The sequence below is a fragment of the Dendrobates tinctorius genome, unplaced genomic scaffold, assembly GCF_039654945.1.
Source record: "Dendrobates tinctorius isolate UK_male_01 unplaced genomic scaffold, ASM3965494v1 ptg000038l, whole genome shotgun sequence".
Taxonomy (NCBI): domain Eukaryota; kingdom Metazoa; phylum Chordata; class Amphibia; order Anura; family Dendrobatidae; genus Dendrobates; species Dendrobates tinctorius.
In genome coordinates this window covers 155,026-172,472 of record NW_027361706.1, presented here as the reverse complement: position 1 = coordinate 172,472, position 17,447 = coordinate 155,026, and the positions used below count along the sequence as shown (strand labels likewise).

Sequence of the window (17,447 nt, the reverse complement as noted above, 5' to 3'; positions counted from 1 at the left end):
CAGTTTGTTTGAGGTGTATCCTTTGTCTGAAAGCCAGAAAGTGAACATCCTTACTGGGCAGCTAACAGGTGCAGCACAGAGAGAAGTAAAAGCCTGGCAGGACACTGACAAAGAGACTGTTAAAAAGATCCTGGCTAAGCTAAGAAGCACCTTTGACACCCGCCCCGCAGCTGAAATCAAGATGAGATTCTTTGGGTGTAAGCAGAAAGAGCTGGACAGTATATGGGACTATGCTCTTAACCTGCAGGAGGCGCTGCGAGCCATCAAGCAGATTGACCCAGACAGTGTGAAAGATGGAGACGGACTGCTAAAGGAGCAATTCCTTGAGGGACTCTTATCCAGCACCCACAGAGCACAGCTGCGCATCATAGCCCTACAGAACCCTGATCTGGACTTCGCAGACTTCAAAGACAGGGCTATCCGGGTGCTGCATGAACCAAATGTCAGCCGTCCAGCGCCCCCTAGGTGCCCAGCGATTACATACCACCAGGAAGCAACATCTTTCCCTTCTATCCCTGTGGAGGCTGATGCACAGACTCTGGACAAAGATCCATCTGCAGAACTGCATCTTCAGATCCAGGAGTTGACCAAGGGCATGGCTGCACTTGCTAAAACCGTGCAGTCCCTGCAGGTATCCTTCAAGGAGAAGATCCAGCTCGCCTCCAGCCCAGAGCATGTCCCGTGGCTAAAGAAGAAGAGGATCCCGCCCCTCCGAGGGAGGAACAACGATCACTATGACCAGGATGGACGCCCCATCTGTCGTCACTGCCACAAGGCAGGCCACATCGCAAGGTTCTGTTATTTAAACGAGCAACCCCTGGGGCAGAGGGCCAACCCCCAGGAGTAGGACCACAAGGCCCAAAGAATTGGCGAGCCAAGTATGTTGGAGGGAGACCAGTCCTCCCAGTGGTGATTGATGGAATCCCCATGAACGCTTTGCTGGACACTAGCTCTCAAGTGACAACTATGCCCTATATCCTTTACAAGCGGTGTTGGGCTGATTCTGAACTTACTCGTGGCCCAAGTGATGAACTGACAGTAGTTGCCAGTAATGGTCAGTCTTTACCGCAAGTGGGATGTAAAGAAATTACTGTTGAAATGGGTCGAGTAGAGTTAAAATCTCAAGGTCTGATAGTTGTGGATATTGATCGACGAGAATGTAACCCAATGATGACTCTAGGTACAAATGTGATTGAAAATTGTCTTTCCGAGGTTATTGTCTTGTTGCAACAGGTGGCTGAGACTGCTGGTTCCAGTGAACAGCGAGTCCTGCAGAAGGAGATCAGAGCCCTGATGCAAAGACAGCAGGTAGAACTCTCTGGCGGAGAAATTGGCAGCATCAGAGTGAGTGATTCTTTCCCAATTGCAATACCCCCCAGATGTGAAATGTTGATTTGGTGTCAGGCAGCTATAGGTCTCAGAGGAAAGGATTACCAGGGATTGGTAGAACCAGTATACTCCGATAGCAGGCCCACTGTCCTGACAGCCAGAGGGGCGGTTGATGTCCGCAAAGGGAGAGTACCTGTACGCCTCTTGAATTGTGGGGAGGAGGAGGCCACAAAACCTCGGTATGCCACAGTTGCTAAGCTGCTTACTGTTAATAACAATTCATTGCAGGCAGCAGAGCCCTTGGTCTCATCCGATCAGGTGGAGGACAATGGCTCTGTAAAGCAGCTGGAGGAGTGGTGTCAGCAACTGTAGGTGGGAACTGACTCTACCCCTTCATACCAAAAGAATGGGGTTTACAGAGTGACTCAGGAATATGAGCGGGTATTCAGTAAACACCCCCTAGACTTTGGGAAGGCAAAAGGGGTTCAACACCATATCCCCACTGGAGATGATCCACCCATTAAAGAAAGGTACCGGCCTATACCCCCAGCACAATATCAATGTGCCAAAAGTATGTTGCGGGAAATGAAGGAGGCTGGGGTGATCAGAGACAGTTGTAGCCCCTGGGCAGCTCATAGTCCAGGAGTATTGAATTGCACTAGGGGGGAATGTGGACCCCCAGGAGTATGGTCGCCACAGTGGCATTGCCTTCCTTCAGGGAGGGTGATGTCAGGCTTGGAAGCAATGAGGGGTCTCTCTAGCAGTTAACCATAACATGCAACACAGTTCCCACTCCGGGCCAGCAGAGGGAGCTCTGAACCACAATTGGGGGAGGAGTGCTCTCTGAGGGCCAGGAAGGGAAATTAGTCAGTGTGAGGAGGTCGAAGTGTGTAGACGTGGAGAGAGAAGCTGGGGGGCTGAGCAGAGTTGAGAGCTCGTTCCCAGCTGGAGCGCATGATCTGGAGCCTGGTCTCCACAGTTGTATGGATACTAATGGTCCTGCAACAGAAACCAGAGGAATAGGAAGCTGTAAATGCTCTATTCCCTTCTAAGACTCGGAGGCACAACAGCGACGTGTGAGCCAAAGGAGATAGAAGGCTACAGCTGTCTGCCATACGAGGTAGATTCAAGAGGAATCAAGAAGGAGGAACTTCAGTGTAACACAGTACTGCATGTAACTCAAGTAAGCGATAGAGAGGAGACTACACAACCTATCTGCATTGAGAGATTCCTGAGTTGCTTCCAGGCTATTCAGCTCCTGTGCCATCTGTAATCTGGACCCTGGACTGCACTTACAAAATAAAGGTAAAGAAACTACATTCCGCTGTGTCCTTGCCTTCTTTCTGCAACTTCTCCAGCACTGCTACATCTCCGTGCCAGACACTGCACCCTCTTCCCCAACACCGATCTACACTGCCCTGGGACTACAGCCCTGCCTGTGGAGGGCTACACCATCATTGCTGCACCACACCATCTGTCCCAAAGGATCTGCCTGCAGCGTCGGCTTAACATCTTCATTGCTGAATACCACAGGTGGCGTCACGAATCACTCATAAACTTAATTCCACCACTCTACCCTTTTATATGGGCGCCCAGGGCCACGGACCAGGTCACCGCTGCTGTGACACCTCCCTCTGAGAGACCGGCCCGGTACCGAGTACCCCACAGCCCTGGGAGGGCGACCCACATGCAAAAGAGACAAATCTAGCAAGCCAAAACCGCCGCAAAAAACGCACAGAAATCGACTGAAAAACTGCAAGAAAAACCAAGGAAAACAGGAAAACATGTTTTTTTTTCTGCAGCTTATTTTTGTCAAGAGATCAGGTGTTGCTGCAAAAAAAAAAAGCTAAAAAACTGCCTAGTGTGAACTTACCCTTAGTGCTAAAACTATTATAAGTTAAGATCACATAAGTCATCAAGTGAAGAATTGTGTATAGGCTTATAGTAAATCAATTCATTTATTGATGTTAGATGTTAGAAGAGGCTATAAGGGTATGTGCACACGTTGAGTCAAATTTCGGCATCTCTTGTCTGGAAAAACGCAGCTGCAAAAACACGCAACTTTGGTGCTTTTTTTCCCTGCGTATTTCAGTGAAGTCAATGTTGAAAAAAGCTGAGTAAAAACACACAGAGAATTGACAGGCTGCAGATGATCTTCTGTGCCAAATCAAAAGTAAAAAAAAAAATACTCAACGTGTGCGCGACGCTTCGGGTTTCTCATTCACTTTCCTGGCATCAGGATTGCTTCAGGTTTTGTCACAAATCCGCACAGAAAAAAACGCACCCTATCTGCAACGTGTGCACACAGCCTTATTCTACCCAATATGAACCAGTCAAAACAAATACAATCAAAACTAGATAGGTGGGGGGGCTCGAAGGCGAAGGGGTTCCACCAAGTGTGAAGAAGTCAAAGGGCAGATGCAACAAAAGAGCCGTGTTATTACGGGTGCATCTCACATAATTAGAATATCAGTCATCAAAAAGTTAATTTATTCAGTTCTTCAATACAAAAAGTGAATCTCATATATTATATAGAGTCATTACACACAGAGTGATTTATTTCACGTGTTTATTTCTGTTAATGTTGAGGATTATGGCTTACAGTCAATGAAAACCCAAAAGTCATTATCTCAGTAAATTATAATAATTAACAAAAACACCTGCAAAGGCTTCCTAAGGGTTTAACAAAGTCACTTAGTTTCAGTAGCTCCACAATCATGGGGAAGACTGCTGACTTGACAGATGTCCAGAAGGCAGTCACTGATACACTCCACAAGGAAAGTAAATTTTGCATTTCATTTGGAAATCAAGGTCCCAGAGTCTGGAGGAAGAGCGGAGAGGCCACAATCCAAGCTGCTGGAGGTCTAGTGTGAAGTTTCCACAGTCAGTGATGGTTTGGAGAGCCATGACATATGCTGGTGTCGGTCCACTGTGTTTTATCAAGACCAAAGTCAGCGCAGCCGTCTACCAGGAAATTTTAGAGCACTTCATGCTTCCCTCTGCTGACAAGCTTTTTGGAGATGGAAATTTCATTCTCCAGCAGGACTTGGCACTAGAGTAGAGCGACTTTGGTCGGATGGGGTTTCATGAAACAAAATTTATTTCAGATGAAACTGGTTCAACTATGGCAAAAAAAGTCAGAATTTCGTCCGAAACCCGACCCCAATGCAAGTCAATGGGGATTAAAAGTCGGCATTGAGTGGATGAATGTCATCCGCTCAATGCCAACTTTTATTTCCCATTGACTTGCATTGGGGTCGGGTTTCGGACGAAACTCCGACTTTTTTTGCCCTAGTCGGACCAGTTTCATCCATCTGAAACAAATTTTGTTTCATGAAACCCGATCCGACCAAAGTCGCTCAACTCTACTTGGCCCCTGTCCACACTGAGCAAAGTACAAATACATGGTTTACATACAACAGTATCACTGTGCTTTATTGGCAGCAAACTCGCCTGACCTTAACCCCATAGAGAATCTATGGAGTATTGTCAAGAGGAAGATGAGAGACACCAGACCCAACAATGCAGACGAGCTGAAGGCTGCTATCAAAGCAACCTGGGCTTCCATAACCCCTCAGCAGTGCCACAGGCTGATCGCCTCCTGCCACGCCGCATTGATGCAGTAATTGATGCAAAAGAGACCCGACCAAGTATTGAGTGCATTTACTGATCATACATTTCAGATTTTAAAATCATTTTTCAAGCTGGTGTTATAAAGTATTCTAATTTAGTGAGATAATGACTTTTGGGTTTTCATTGGCTGTAAGCCATAATCATCAACATTAACAGAAATAACCATGTGAAATAGATCACTCTGTGTGTAATGACTCTATAGAATATACGAGTTTCACTTTTTGTATTGAAGAACTGAAATAAATTAACTTTTTGATGATATTATAATTTTGTGAGAAGCACCGGTACTTCTAAAACCTACTTTCTGTATGTGGTTTGAAATGTTTTTATATTTTATGTCTTGATGATATTTTATGTTTACAATAAAGCACATTTAAATTTAATAATTCCCAGGGTGTGCACGATCTGTATTTATGTTCCTATCTTTTTTTCTCTCGTATACGCTTGTGTTTCCATACATACCGTAGCACCCTTTGATCTTAGATTTTGCATACTGCTCAGATTATGGTTCGCCGCATCTTTTCTTGTTTATGAAACTTTGAACTTGAAAGTCTGGTTAGAAAAGAGTTAAGAAGATTTTCTGCTCAACATTCTGGAGAATTTTGCTGCCTGTATGGGAACACCTCCTTTTAGTCCCTTTTATCTATTTGTGATCCCTTTTAGCTGTGTGTGGTCTCTGCCCTTCTTCCCCAGCTGATCTGCTCCTGCTCCTCCTCACTCCTGCCCTGTGCTAAGAGTCCTGCCTCTACAAAGTCACGATCCAGGACAGTCCCAGAGCAACCAGTGCAAAGGCGCAGCTCCCAATACACAATGGCCTGGTGGAAAGTGAGTTCTGCAGGAAGAGACGTCAACCCCGACCTCGGCAGCGAGAGGGAATGCCCTTCCTTCAATGTGGAGACCCTCACTAACATTTTGGATGAAGGAGCTGAGGAAACCCGCCTCAGAAGAGCAATAGGTAAGAGCTTCTTCAGGACGCCGGTCTCTGTGTAGGACTTCTCACCTATTCGGCTCAGTTCACACATGGCTGATTTTGCGCACATAAAATCCGCAGCATTTTACGGTATTGGCAAAACTAATTAGCTTTAACTTGAAAAACAGCAGCAGCAGCAACAACAGCACCGCAACAACAACAGCAGCAGCAACAACAACACACAAACCTGGCTGCAATTTGTTTGAAGGAGGAAAAAGACAAACACATTTTTACTCACTGTGCCCAGCACTGAGTCTTTGCAGCTGCGCCTGTTGTCTGTCGCTCACTGAGCTCAGCAGCTTCGCCCACGTTGACAGCACTTGCTGCTTAGAATCGCAGACTCGTACTAAATGCTAGACCTGGGGAGGGTGACTAAAGTATTTTTTTTGTTTATTAATGGGTTTATGTAGCAAATTTTAAGTGGCATAAAAATAAAATTCTGTATGTAAATGTAGTATAGCTGATTGCCGTTAGATAAAATGCATGGGGATGCGTCGTCTATGATTTTACATACAGCAGGCTAACTGTTTATCCTGCAGCGATGCCTCCAGACGTGTAATAATGTACAAGCAATCAGTCACCTGAAAGCAAAATGGTTTTCAGCTGTTTCTAAACTACAGGCCATAAATATGTTGTCAAGCTGAAGCTCGAGAGTCACAACAGGCTCAACTCCGTGCTGAAGTGCATTGATCTGAAGTAACCTGCACCGACAGTGACGACATGCATCACTGCTCCAAACACAATGCTTTGTCTTCATTCTTGTAAAAAAATTAATAAATAAAACATGAAAGTGGCTTCTAACCACTGCTTTTTTTATTATTTCCCTGCCTTTAGCTGTACAGATATCACAGATATCAAAACATGCTCATTTGGAGTACAGATGATGGCAGTGATGGGTCAGCTGATCCATCACTGCTATCATCTGTTCTCCAAATAAGTATGTTTTGATATTTGTGCATGTGAATAGACTGAGGGGAAAAAGCAGAGGTTAGAAGCCAACTTTATGTAATTTTTTTTTTCAGGAATGAAGACAAATCTCCCTAATAAAATTGTTTGCAAAAGTTTCATTACTCTCCATGCTGGACAAAAGAGGTGGTGGAATAACTCCTACATTATTTTGCATTCTAACAGATGCACATATCAACTCTAATTTCCTTAGTGAGCGCCATTATCAAGGACCCTGTCTTCAGCCGAGAATTCTTGTACTTCAAGACCCGCGCGGAGAGATATGAAGGAGCCGTCAGGAACAGTATCCACATAAAGAAAAAGTTGAAGGAAATGGGATGGGAAGAAAACGGACGAGAGTTTGCCTATATAGTCAGGTTAGTTATCAAGATCCTTATATATGACTGATAAAGGTGAGGCATAATGGGCATCCACCAATGTACCCCGGACCGGAGCTCTCCAGGCACTGCCCTAATGCTTTCAGGCCAATGTCTTTTTGGTGTTACTCTAGGGAAAGGTCGGGTCTTTGGCTGCCTGCCGTGGCCCCTAAGGAACAGAAAAAAGCAATTATTCATCAATTCTGTCCTCTCCTTTCCAGGCTACATTCTGCTCAATAAGCTCTTTGTATTGTGCTCAAGGATCAAATGATCTCTGTCACCCCACGTTAGTGCTGCCAGTGATAACAGGTTATTTAGTGGAAAACACGTAAACGGGAAAGAAAAAAAAAAGAAAAATTGCAAAATTTGCTGCAATACCCGAGAGTAAACAAAATAATGCATTTCTACTGTACACGGGCCAATATCCCAGCCCAAGTTACAGGGGAAATTAGATAAAAAAAAATTTTCAACTGTTGAAATGCAACCAAAGGGTCTTTTATGAATTTATGGGGGGCACAATGTGTGAAATTAAAAATAGTTAAATAAAAAGCCAGTCTAAATTGCTGTTACTAACCTCAGTTGTTCCATTGAGGGGGGGTGAAAAAAAAAGTCTATTATATAAAATAACACTGGTCATGGTCAACACAAAAAAATCATCAGCGAAGTAACAATGGTAATATGTTTGTTTTATGGAGTTTGATGTGCTGTTTCCAAAAATATGCTTAGCTTTGCTGAGATAGAAGTATTTTTTTTATTACTTAATTGTGAACTTTCTTACAGGGACAACATCAGTAAAGGTTTTAGTGAGTTTTATGGGAAGGAGTATTGACCGTGCAGTCAGTCAATGACTGATTCTCGGAAAGTCACATGTTATGGGGAGGAGCTAACTGTTATGAGGCGGTAAGATTTGAATCAGTCAGAAAAGGATGGTGATGGCAGCAAGGACTGGTATGTGGGACTGTGACAGGAGACAGGAGTCTACAGGGATCTGAGCCCTGCCACAGGGAGATAGAAGGGAAGGCAGAGGACAGCCGCTATTGTGAGAGGATTTTGCATTTCTGGGAGGGTAAGTCACCTCAGAGGGAAGAAAACAGCTCAGCCACTGAGGTGTAACTGAGTGAGGGTCTCCACAGAGAGAGAACCTGAATACAGCCAATATCACACTGAGAAACTGCCTGTCTGCAAATGTTCATCTGTAAGGAATAGGCTGACCCGTTTACCCCACAACTGTATACAATATAGTTACAGTGCCATGAGAAAGTTTTCAGCCCCCTGGGGCTGAAATTTACATTTGGTATCTTTATGTTTGAAGCATGATATGTGGGAAAAGGTTGAAAAGTTCTTTCAACCTTTTCCCACATATCATGTTTCAAACATAAAGATACCAAATGTAAATTTTTGGTGAAGAATCAACAACAAGTGGGACACAATTGTGAAGTTGATCAAAATTTATTGGTTATTTTAATTTTTTTGGGAAATTCAAAAACTGAAAAGTGGGGCGTGCAATATTATTCGGCCCCTTTACTTTCAGTGCAGCAAACTCACTCCAGAAGTTCATTGTGGATCTCTGAATGATCCAGTGTTGTCCTAAATGACTAATGATGATAAATATAATCCACCTGTGTGTAATCAAGTCTCCGTATAAATGCACCTGCTCTGTGATAGTCTCAGGGTTCTGTTTGAAGCACAGAGAGCATCATGAAGACCAAGGAACACAACAGGCAGGTCCGTGATACTGTTGTGGAGAAGTTTAAAGCCGGATTTGGATACAAAATAACTTCCAAAACTTTAAACATCTCAAGGAGCACTGTGCAAGCGATCATATTGAAATGGAAGGGAAAGAAAAAATAGGATGGCACTCACCGTTCATGTGAATCAAATCACTTTATTTCACATACGCAAGGCATCAGCATAGGCACTGGAGCAATGTGCTGAAAGACGGACAACAGCCGTTTTGCGCTCAATACGCTTCAACAGGTCCTGTGGAGATTTGAAATTGATTGGTCTGCTAATGGGAATGCAAGGAGGTTTCACAAAATAATGTTGCTTCTTTTGTTTATGGGACAGTAGAAATACAGTAGAGCATTATGTTGGTCGTGATTGGGGACAGAGAAACATCTGCGCTCCATGTAGAGACAATGTTCAGCATGATCCTTTAGCTGCTCCAACAAAAATCTTTCTTCCTCCACTACATATAAAGTTGGGATTGATTAAAAACTTTGTGAAAGCCATTTTAAAGACAAACTCACAGGGGTTCCAGTACATTTCACAGAAATTCTCCAGCATTTCACCAGCAAAACTGAAGGAAGGTCCTCAGATCAGAGCGCTTATGAGAGATGATGTGTTTGAAGGAACTCTACATGATAAGGAATTGAGATCTTGGAAAATTGTTAGTGCGAGTTGACTCTTGACATTACAGCCTTATGATTTTTTTTTTTATTATTATAGAGCGGTGGGAGGAGAAATTGGTTTTAATATACACAAACTATTCTTGACAACTATCAGTGCCCTGGGCACAGATGAGCAAATTTCCAAGTGGCTGCCACTTGGAAATAGTTATAAAATCTTTGGAACCTATGCACAAACTGAACTGGGACATGGTAAGTTCATGCTTGGCTAGATCTTTAAAATGTATTTGTTCAAACATTATTATATTGATTACTTGGACCTGAGGAGGCTGGTGATCTTATTATGAAAATCCTTGTCTGAATGGCTGAATAATCCTCATTTTAAGATTTATGAATTCTGCTGAAGACTTAGGGCGTATGTATGATCAAAAGGGCTGACAAAGTTTGTTTTGATATTTTTTCAGAAATAAGTAGTACATGTGATAATAAGAAACTTTTGTAATATATTTTATCAGAGAAATCCGCTTCTTTCTCCTTCTGACCATTCATTTTCAATTCATGGGTAAAACTGTCTTCAGTGACTACAGACTATACCATAACTGAGATGATAGTTGGTGCTTATAAAGTTCTATGGAACGTTCAGTATCATGTCCTTAGCTCCTCCCCCTTCTCTGTAGAATTTTACAACCTCCAACTGTCATCTCCTTTCAGTAGACCGTTCTTAGCTCCTCCCCCTCTCTATAGCATTTTACAACAACCAACTGTCATCTCCTTTCAGTAGAATTTCCTTAGCTCCTCCTCCTCTCCATAGAATTTTACAAGCACCAACTGTCATCTCCTTTTTCAGTCATGTGTGAAAATTTATCTTCCCTGAATAAAGATTTTCAGTCCAGCAGGAGATAGAAACCGACTTCTCTGATAATCTTATCACAAGTTTCGTATTTTCATGAGGACTATTGATCTCTGAAATAAAAAACAAAGCAGCGATTACTTTTTAAAAGTTAATAATTGATCCAGGGAATAACAGAAAAGTTAATGACAGATTGAATACAAAAGCATGGGCCATGCACACACAGTGAAGACGTCGGTAGGACAGTGCTTTACACCACTAAGAGACTGAAACAGAGAAACACAGCACAACAAACGTGAAAAAATACTCTGCTGTAAAAAAAATATCTAACAAGAAACAGCAAGTGCTAGTAAAAAGATGATAACAAAGCAGGGTATTTAGTTGATACGTTTTTTACAAAAAATGTATACTAAGCCGCTCTACCAAACGCCAAGGTAACCCCATCAGAGCAGTCCTAACCAATTAATTTAAAGCCTGACCATGTGAACAGTACCTATATGAGCAGGATTCAGAAAGGGAATGTCCAATGTGGACACACTGTGTAAGACGGCTTTATATGTGCATGGCCCACAAGAGAGGGGTGGAGGCCTCCCAAAAACTTGCAAAAGCAAGAAACCAATTGAATACAAACGCATGGGCCATGCACACACAGTGAACAAAAAAAGTATCAACTAAATACCCTGTTTTGTTATCATCTTTTTACTAGCACTTGCTGTTTATTGAGCACTTGCTGTTTATTGTTAGATATTTTTTTACAGCAGGGTATTTTTTCACTTTTGTTGTACTGTGTTTCTCTGTGTTTAAGTTAACAACTGATACAGGATTCTTGCCAGTGAAGGCAATCGCTGTAGGCAAGAGGCCAGGATCCGCTGCCATGTCACGGGTTACCAGCTGTGTCGCCATGTTTGTTTTATGTCTCTAGAATTCATTTCTGCGTCGCTGACACATCGGCTCAAAGCAAATTTTAACCATTTCTGTTCTGTATTTGCAGGGACAAACCTGCGGGGATTAGAAACCACAGCCACTTTTGACCCTAGCACCCAGGAATTTATAATAGACACCCCACAGATAACAGCGACTAAATGGTGGCCCGGGGATTGTACGTAATATCTTTCATTAGTAACTTCTCGAATTTTAGTCTTTTAATTTTTCAGAAAAAAAAAATTCTGTACATTTTTTATTTTTTCATATGTACAGTAGGAAAAACCTGCACTCATGCTGTGGTCCTCGCCCAGCTTTACAGCAACGGGAAGAAGTACGGCATGCATCCGTTCATAGTCCAGGTTAGAAGTCTTAAGGACCACTCTCCACTCCCAGGTAATATCCCGAGTTTAATACACCATTTCAGCTCGTAATCTGAGAGAAGCATAATGTCGGGGCTGAGACCCTGATTCCAGTGATGTGACACTTAGTGGACTGCTTGGTGCTGTTTTGCTAGAATCCTTTCTGTAGATGTAGCCTCATATTGCAAAATGGTGTATAACTCCGCCCACACTCCCGATTGACAGCTTGCTGTTAATCAGAAGTGAGGGCGTGGTTAGACAAGTTGGCTGGTTTGGCCTGTGACATCTTGTTTTGCAGATAAAGCATGGATTGCATTAAAACTACAGTCAGCACACAGCCTAATAAGTGACACATCCCTGTAATCAGGTTCTCTTACACTACTTTATGCTGCTACCAGCTTACATGGCAAAAACCTGCTGACAGATTCCCTTTTATTATGTGCACTACTAGTGTCACCTTCTAGGACATTGTGGGGAAGGACAGGGCTGCACAAGAAATTTCAGGGGCCCGATACTGGCAAAATTATGGGGCACCCTTGACACTCTAATCAGGCTCCACCCCAACTCATAGCCCACCCCCCTCCTCATCTGAACCTTTCACAGTCCCACTGACGACTCTTAGAAAAACTCCACTTCGGCACCTCGTCCTCACCAATTACACATTAGTTGCCATCAAACACCAGATCACGTACTTAGCCATCAGCTATTTTTTTTTAGCCACCACCACAACAAGGTGGACTCTTGTGGCAAAGCCCTACTGTACTGTAACCTATTAAACATTTCTTAAATATCCAATACTCTTTTTAGGTCTATTTTTATTTATTGTTCATTAGGGAATGTGTCACATACAATTTTTTAAATGACCAATAATATCACATACAAGGGACAGATACATCACACCATAACCAGACCACATATTACCACCACAGTGACCTAATAATACCGCATATAAGGCACAAGTCCCATGACCAGACTACATACTACCACCACATAGTGACTAAATAACACAGCATGCAAGACACAAATACCACCACACCATGACCAGACCACATACTACCCCCACATAGTGACTAATACAGCATGCAAGGCACAAATACCATCACACCGTGACCAGACCACATACTACCACCAAATAGTGACCGAATAATACCGCATACAAGACAAATACCATCATACCATGACCAGACCACATATTACCAGCACACAGTGACTGAATACTACAATACTGATCATTAATAAACATAAAAAACCCACAATAGTAAAATTACCATAAATGACATTATACACAGGAGCTCTGTACATAGTATACAGTGTATAGTATAAGTGTACAGGTAATTCAGTGATGTCTCTAGCTGAAGTCCTTTATCTTTGCTTTTCTTCATCCAGCACAGATCGCCATTACTTCTTCCAGCCAGGACTCGTCTCTGCAGAAAATAACAAAGTTATCTGGAGCACTGTTTCCAGAGCACATTTCCCAACTTATGCACTGAAGAAAATAAGAGACATCGTGTCGCCCTGCACAGTAATCACCCCCATGAAAACAGTATCCTCAAAAATAAAATACATCACAGCAGTGCTATTATCGTTTAAATAGTCCCTACAGTGATAATGTCCCATGACTTGGCCCCTTCCTGTAATAACGTGTCTCATTCCTGGCCTCAATGTGTCTCCATCCTATCTCCATATGATTTTCCATCCGTCCGTGCTCACCGACCGTCTGTGGCACTGACGTTAGCTACTGGCCTCTGATTGGCTGGCGTCTCTTAACTAATGCAGTGCAGGAAGATGATGGTCAAAGCAGAGGACGCACATTCAGTTATTGAATTGGTTGAATCTTGCCCCTGTGGCCCGATGAGCAGAAGCAAAAGAGGGGGAGTTTGGGCCGGGACCCCATCCCCCTTGCTTCTGCTCACCGGGCCCCATACGCCAATATGTCCTGATCGCGGCCCTGGGGAAGGAAACCTAGCAGGAAGTTTTAATTTTCCTTACTGCGCCACCATAGGTGAAATGAGGTATTACACAGTGTCTATTCAAATCAATAGGTTGTGTGTGGCCTTGATCAAGAGAAAAAATTGGTAACTTTTAAGCTGGCGAACCTTCTTTAAAATAAAATACAGACCCCTTTAGGGGCAATTAATTTTTTCAATTTTTCCTCTCAGATGCATATAATTTTTATATATCAGTTCACCTTTTATCCTCTCTGGCTGCAGAGTGAGATAAGTGAGTCTCAATCAGGGAGTTCTTTCTGACCTCTCTCTTTCTGAGCTCCTTCAGCTGATTTATGACTTGCCCCCCAAGGTTCAGCTCGACTTTCTTATGGTGTTAAATCAGCTGAGAGGAGCTAAGACAGAAGAGTTCTTACTTCCCTGTTAGAACTAGCTCTCTAGCAAATTCTCAGTTAACTCATTCTGCAGCCAATAATAGACCTAATTGACAAAAAGGGTTTAGCTAATATTTATACACATACATATATATATATACACATATATATATATATATATATACACACACACATATATATATATATATATATATATATATATGTATATATATATATATGTACTAGCTGAAGAGCCTGGCGCTGCCCTGGCATAGTAACTAACTACGGTTAGTTGTAGCAAATTATAATAATTATATCTATATATATATAAAGCTGAGTGTAGAGCCCTGCCCACTCCGCATTGTCACATTTACTATAATATCCCACATCATTCCGTCAGCCAGAGCTACCGGACTACTACCCCTAATATCCCACATCATCCCGTCAGCCAGAGCCACCAGACTACTATCACTAATATCCCACATCATCCCGTCAGCCTGGGGTCAGCACCAGAGTGCTGAGTGGAACGGTCCTAACTTCCATACCGGGGATCCCTTTAAGAGAGGCCTGGCGTCAGAACCAGAGCACTTAGTAGATTTGCCCTGACTTCCATACCAATGATCCCTTTTATAGAAGCCTGGGGTGAGAATCAGAGCGCTGAGGGATTTACCCTAACTTCCATACCGGAGATCCCTTTAAAAAGCCTGGGATCAGAACCAGAGCACTGAGTGGATTTGCCCTGACTTGCATACCAATAATCCCTTTAATAGAACGCTGGGGTCAGAATCAGAGCACTGAGGGATTTGCCCTAACGTCCATACAGGAGATCCCTTTAAGAGAGCCTGGGGTCAGTACCAGAGCATTTGAAGGCAATTACCCTGACTTCCATACCGGGGATCCCTTTAAGAGAGGCATGGGGTCAGAACCAAAGCACTGGATGGATTTGCCCTGCCTTCCATACAGGAGATCCCTTTAAGAAAGGCCTGGGGTCAGTACCAAAACGCTGAGTGGGTTTGCCCTAACTTGCATACCATTGATCCCTTTAAGAGACCCTGGGGTCAGAACCACAGAGCTGAGTGGAACGGTCCTAACTTTCATACCGGTGATCCCTTTAAGAGAGGCCTGCGGTCAAAACCAAAGCGCTGGATGGATTTGCCCTGACTTCCATACCGGAGATCCCTTTAAGAGGGAAAATGTGCCTATGGGATGGAGGATGTGTGATGTGTATATGGGCACGGGAGGGGGGATTCATTTCTGTCATGTGCTCTGTGCTCCTTTCGGGGGGGGGCAGACAATGGCTGGGAGCTCATGTTCCCAGGGATGCTAGATTTCTGCCACCATGTCAGTGTCTGCTGAGGTGTTGTCAAGTGGGAAAACTTGCTCATAGCAACCAATCACAGCTCAGCTTCTTTTAACCAGCTTTGGTGGAATGAGAGATGTTTCTCATCCCACATCATGCCGTCAGAGCCACCGGACTACTACCCCTAATATCCCACATCATCCCGTCAGAGCCACCGGACTACTACCCCTAATATCCAACATCATCCCGTCAAAGCCACCGGACTACTACCCCTAATATCCCACATCATCCCATCAGCCAGAGCCACCGGACTACTCCCCCTAATATTCCACATCATCCCGTCAGCCAGAGCCACCGGACTACTACCCCTAATATCCCACATCATCCCGTCAAAGCCACCGGACTACTACCCCTAATATCCCACATCATCCCTTCAGCCAGAGCCACCGGACAACTACCACTAATATCCCACATCATTCCGTCACAGCCACCGGACTACTACCCCTAATGTCCCACATCATCCCGTCAGAGCCACCGGACTACTACCCCTAATATTCCACATCATCCCGTCAGAGCCACTGGACTACTACCCCTAATATCCCACAGCATCCCGTCAGCCAGAGCCATCAGACTACTACCCCTAATATCCCGCATCATCCTCTCAGCCAGAGCCACTGGACTACTACCCCTAATATCCTAACTTCCATACCGGAGATCCCTTTAAGAGGGAGGATGTGCCTACGGGATGGAGGATGTGTGATGGGGATACGGGCAGGGAGGGGGTGATTCATTTCTGTCATGTGCTCTGCTCCTATCTGGGGGGAAGACAATGGCTGGGAGCTTATGTTCCTGGGGATGCTAGATTTCTCCCACCTGGTCAGTGTCTGCTGAGGTGTTGTTGTGGAGTGAGAAAACTATTGCTCATAGCAACCAATCACAGCTCAGCTTCTTTGCTTAGTGATTGGTTGCAAGGAAAACTGTTGCTCATAGCAACCAATCACAGCTCAGCTTCTTTCAAACAGCTCTGGTGAAATGAAAGATGCTTTGTGATTGGTTGGTAATACACACACACACACACACACACACACACACACACACACACACACACACACACATACATTCACTTTTATATATAGAGATAATATTATATATATATTATATATTACATGCCACAAAACCTTTAAATGTCTTTGTTGAAGGGAATAATATTAGTAGATGAACAATTGATCCAGAGCTATACCAGGTTCTTGTGCATTAATCACCAGGACAGATCATGTTTCCTTTTGTTCCAGGAATATCTGTTGGGGACATCGGGCCTAAGATGTCTTTTGAGAATATTGACAATGGTTATCTCATAATGAGGAATATTCGAGTCCCAAGGGAAAACATGCTGAGCAGATACTCGCAGGTACAGAGACTATTCTGTGTATTCAGCCACCACAGAGGCCACATAATATTAAATAGCAGCTACAGTCAAGTACTAGCTTTGGGTGGGGATGAACTGGGTAATTGCCCAGGGCTTACATCACCAAAAAGGACCCTAGCCATAACGACTCAGAAACCGTACTAATAAAGCCAGTTCTGCATTATAGGGTTTTTTCAAGGTTAAAAGAATTTTTGACGATTATTGTGGTCATGTGACCAAAGGTCCTTCACCGGTGGCGTAATTAGAGTCCAATGAAAACATGATAACTTCCCGTGTCCCCTTCCCTCAACCCCCATATGTTGGTCAGATGTGTGGGTCTTTTGTAGCTTTTTGAAACCTACGAGTTGCCCCTCCCATTTATGTCATAATGTCTCCCTACTGGGCCCTTTCTAGGTAAATATGTGCCTCATCCGTGGCCCCTTCCTGGTATATATGCCCAGGAGGAGCCCAGGATGAAGCACATATATATCAGGAAGGGGGGACATAAACCCCACCCACTTCCTAAAATCCTTCCTGATATATATATGTGCTACATCCGAGCCCCTTCCTGGTATACAGTATATACATTGGGGGGAAATAATTATTTGCTTCCCTTGCTGATTTTGTAAGTTTGCCCACTGACAAAGACATGAACAATCTATAATTTTAAGGACAAAGTGGAAAAAA

At 43.6% G+C, this 17,447-nt stretch overlaps 1 protein-coding gene across 2 annotated transcripts in view; it reads left to right on the top strand.

Moving 5' to 3' along the window:
* Positions 1-5,643: 5,643 nt before the first annotated feature.
* Positions 5,644-17,447, top strand: part of LOC141088198 (peroxisomal acyl-coenzyme A oxidase 2-like) — a 33,158-nt gene continuing 21,354 nt past the window's right edge. Inside the window, exons 1-6 of one of the 2 annotated variants that reach the window (XM_073574127.1) lie at positions 5,644-5,917; positions 7,092-7,254; positions 9,703-9,854; positions 11,444-11,551; positions 11,650-11,769; positions 16,648-16,763. In XM_073574127.1, the coding sequence (XP_073430228.1) occupies positions 5,773-5,917; positions 7,092-7,254; positions 9,703-9,854; positions 11,444-11,551; positions 11,650-11,769; positions 16,648-16,763 (804 nt within the window). In that variant the 5' untranslated portion in view covers positions 5,644-5,772. Of the gene's footprint in view, positions 5,918-7,063; positions 7,255-9,702; positions 9,855-11,443; positions 11,552-11,649; positions 11,770-16,647; positions 16,764-17,447 lie in introns of both variants that reach the window. The other variant, XM_073574128.1, reaches the window with a different exon arrangement.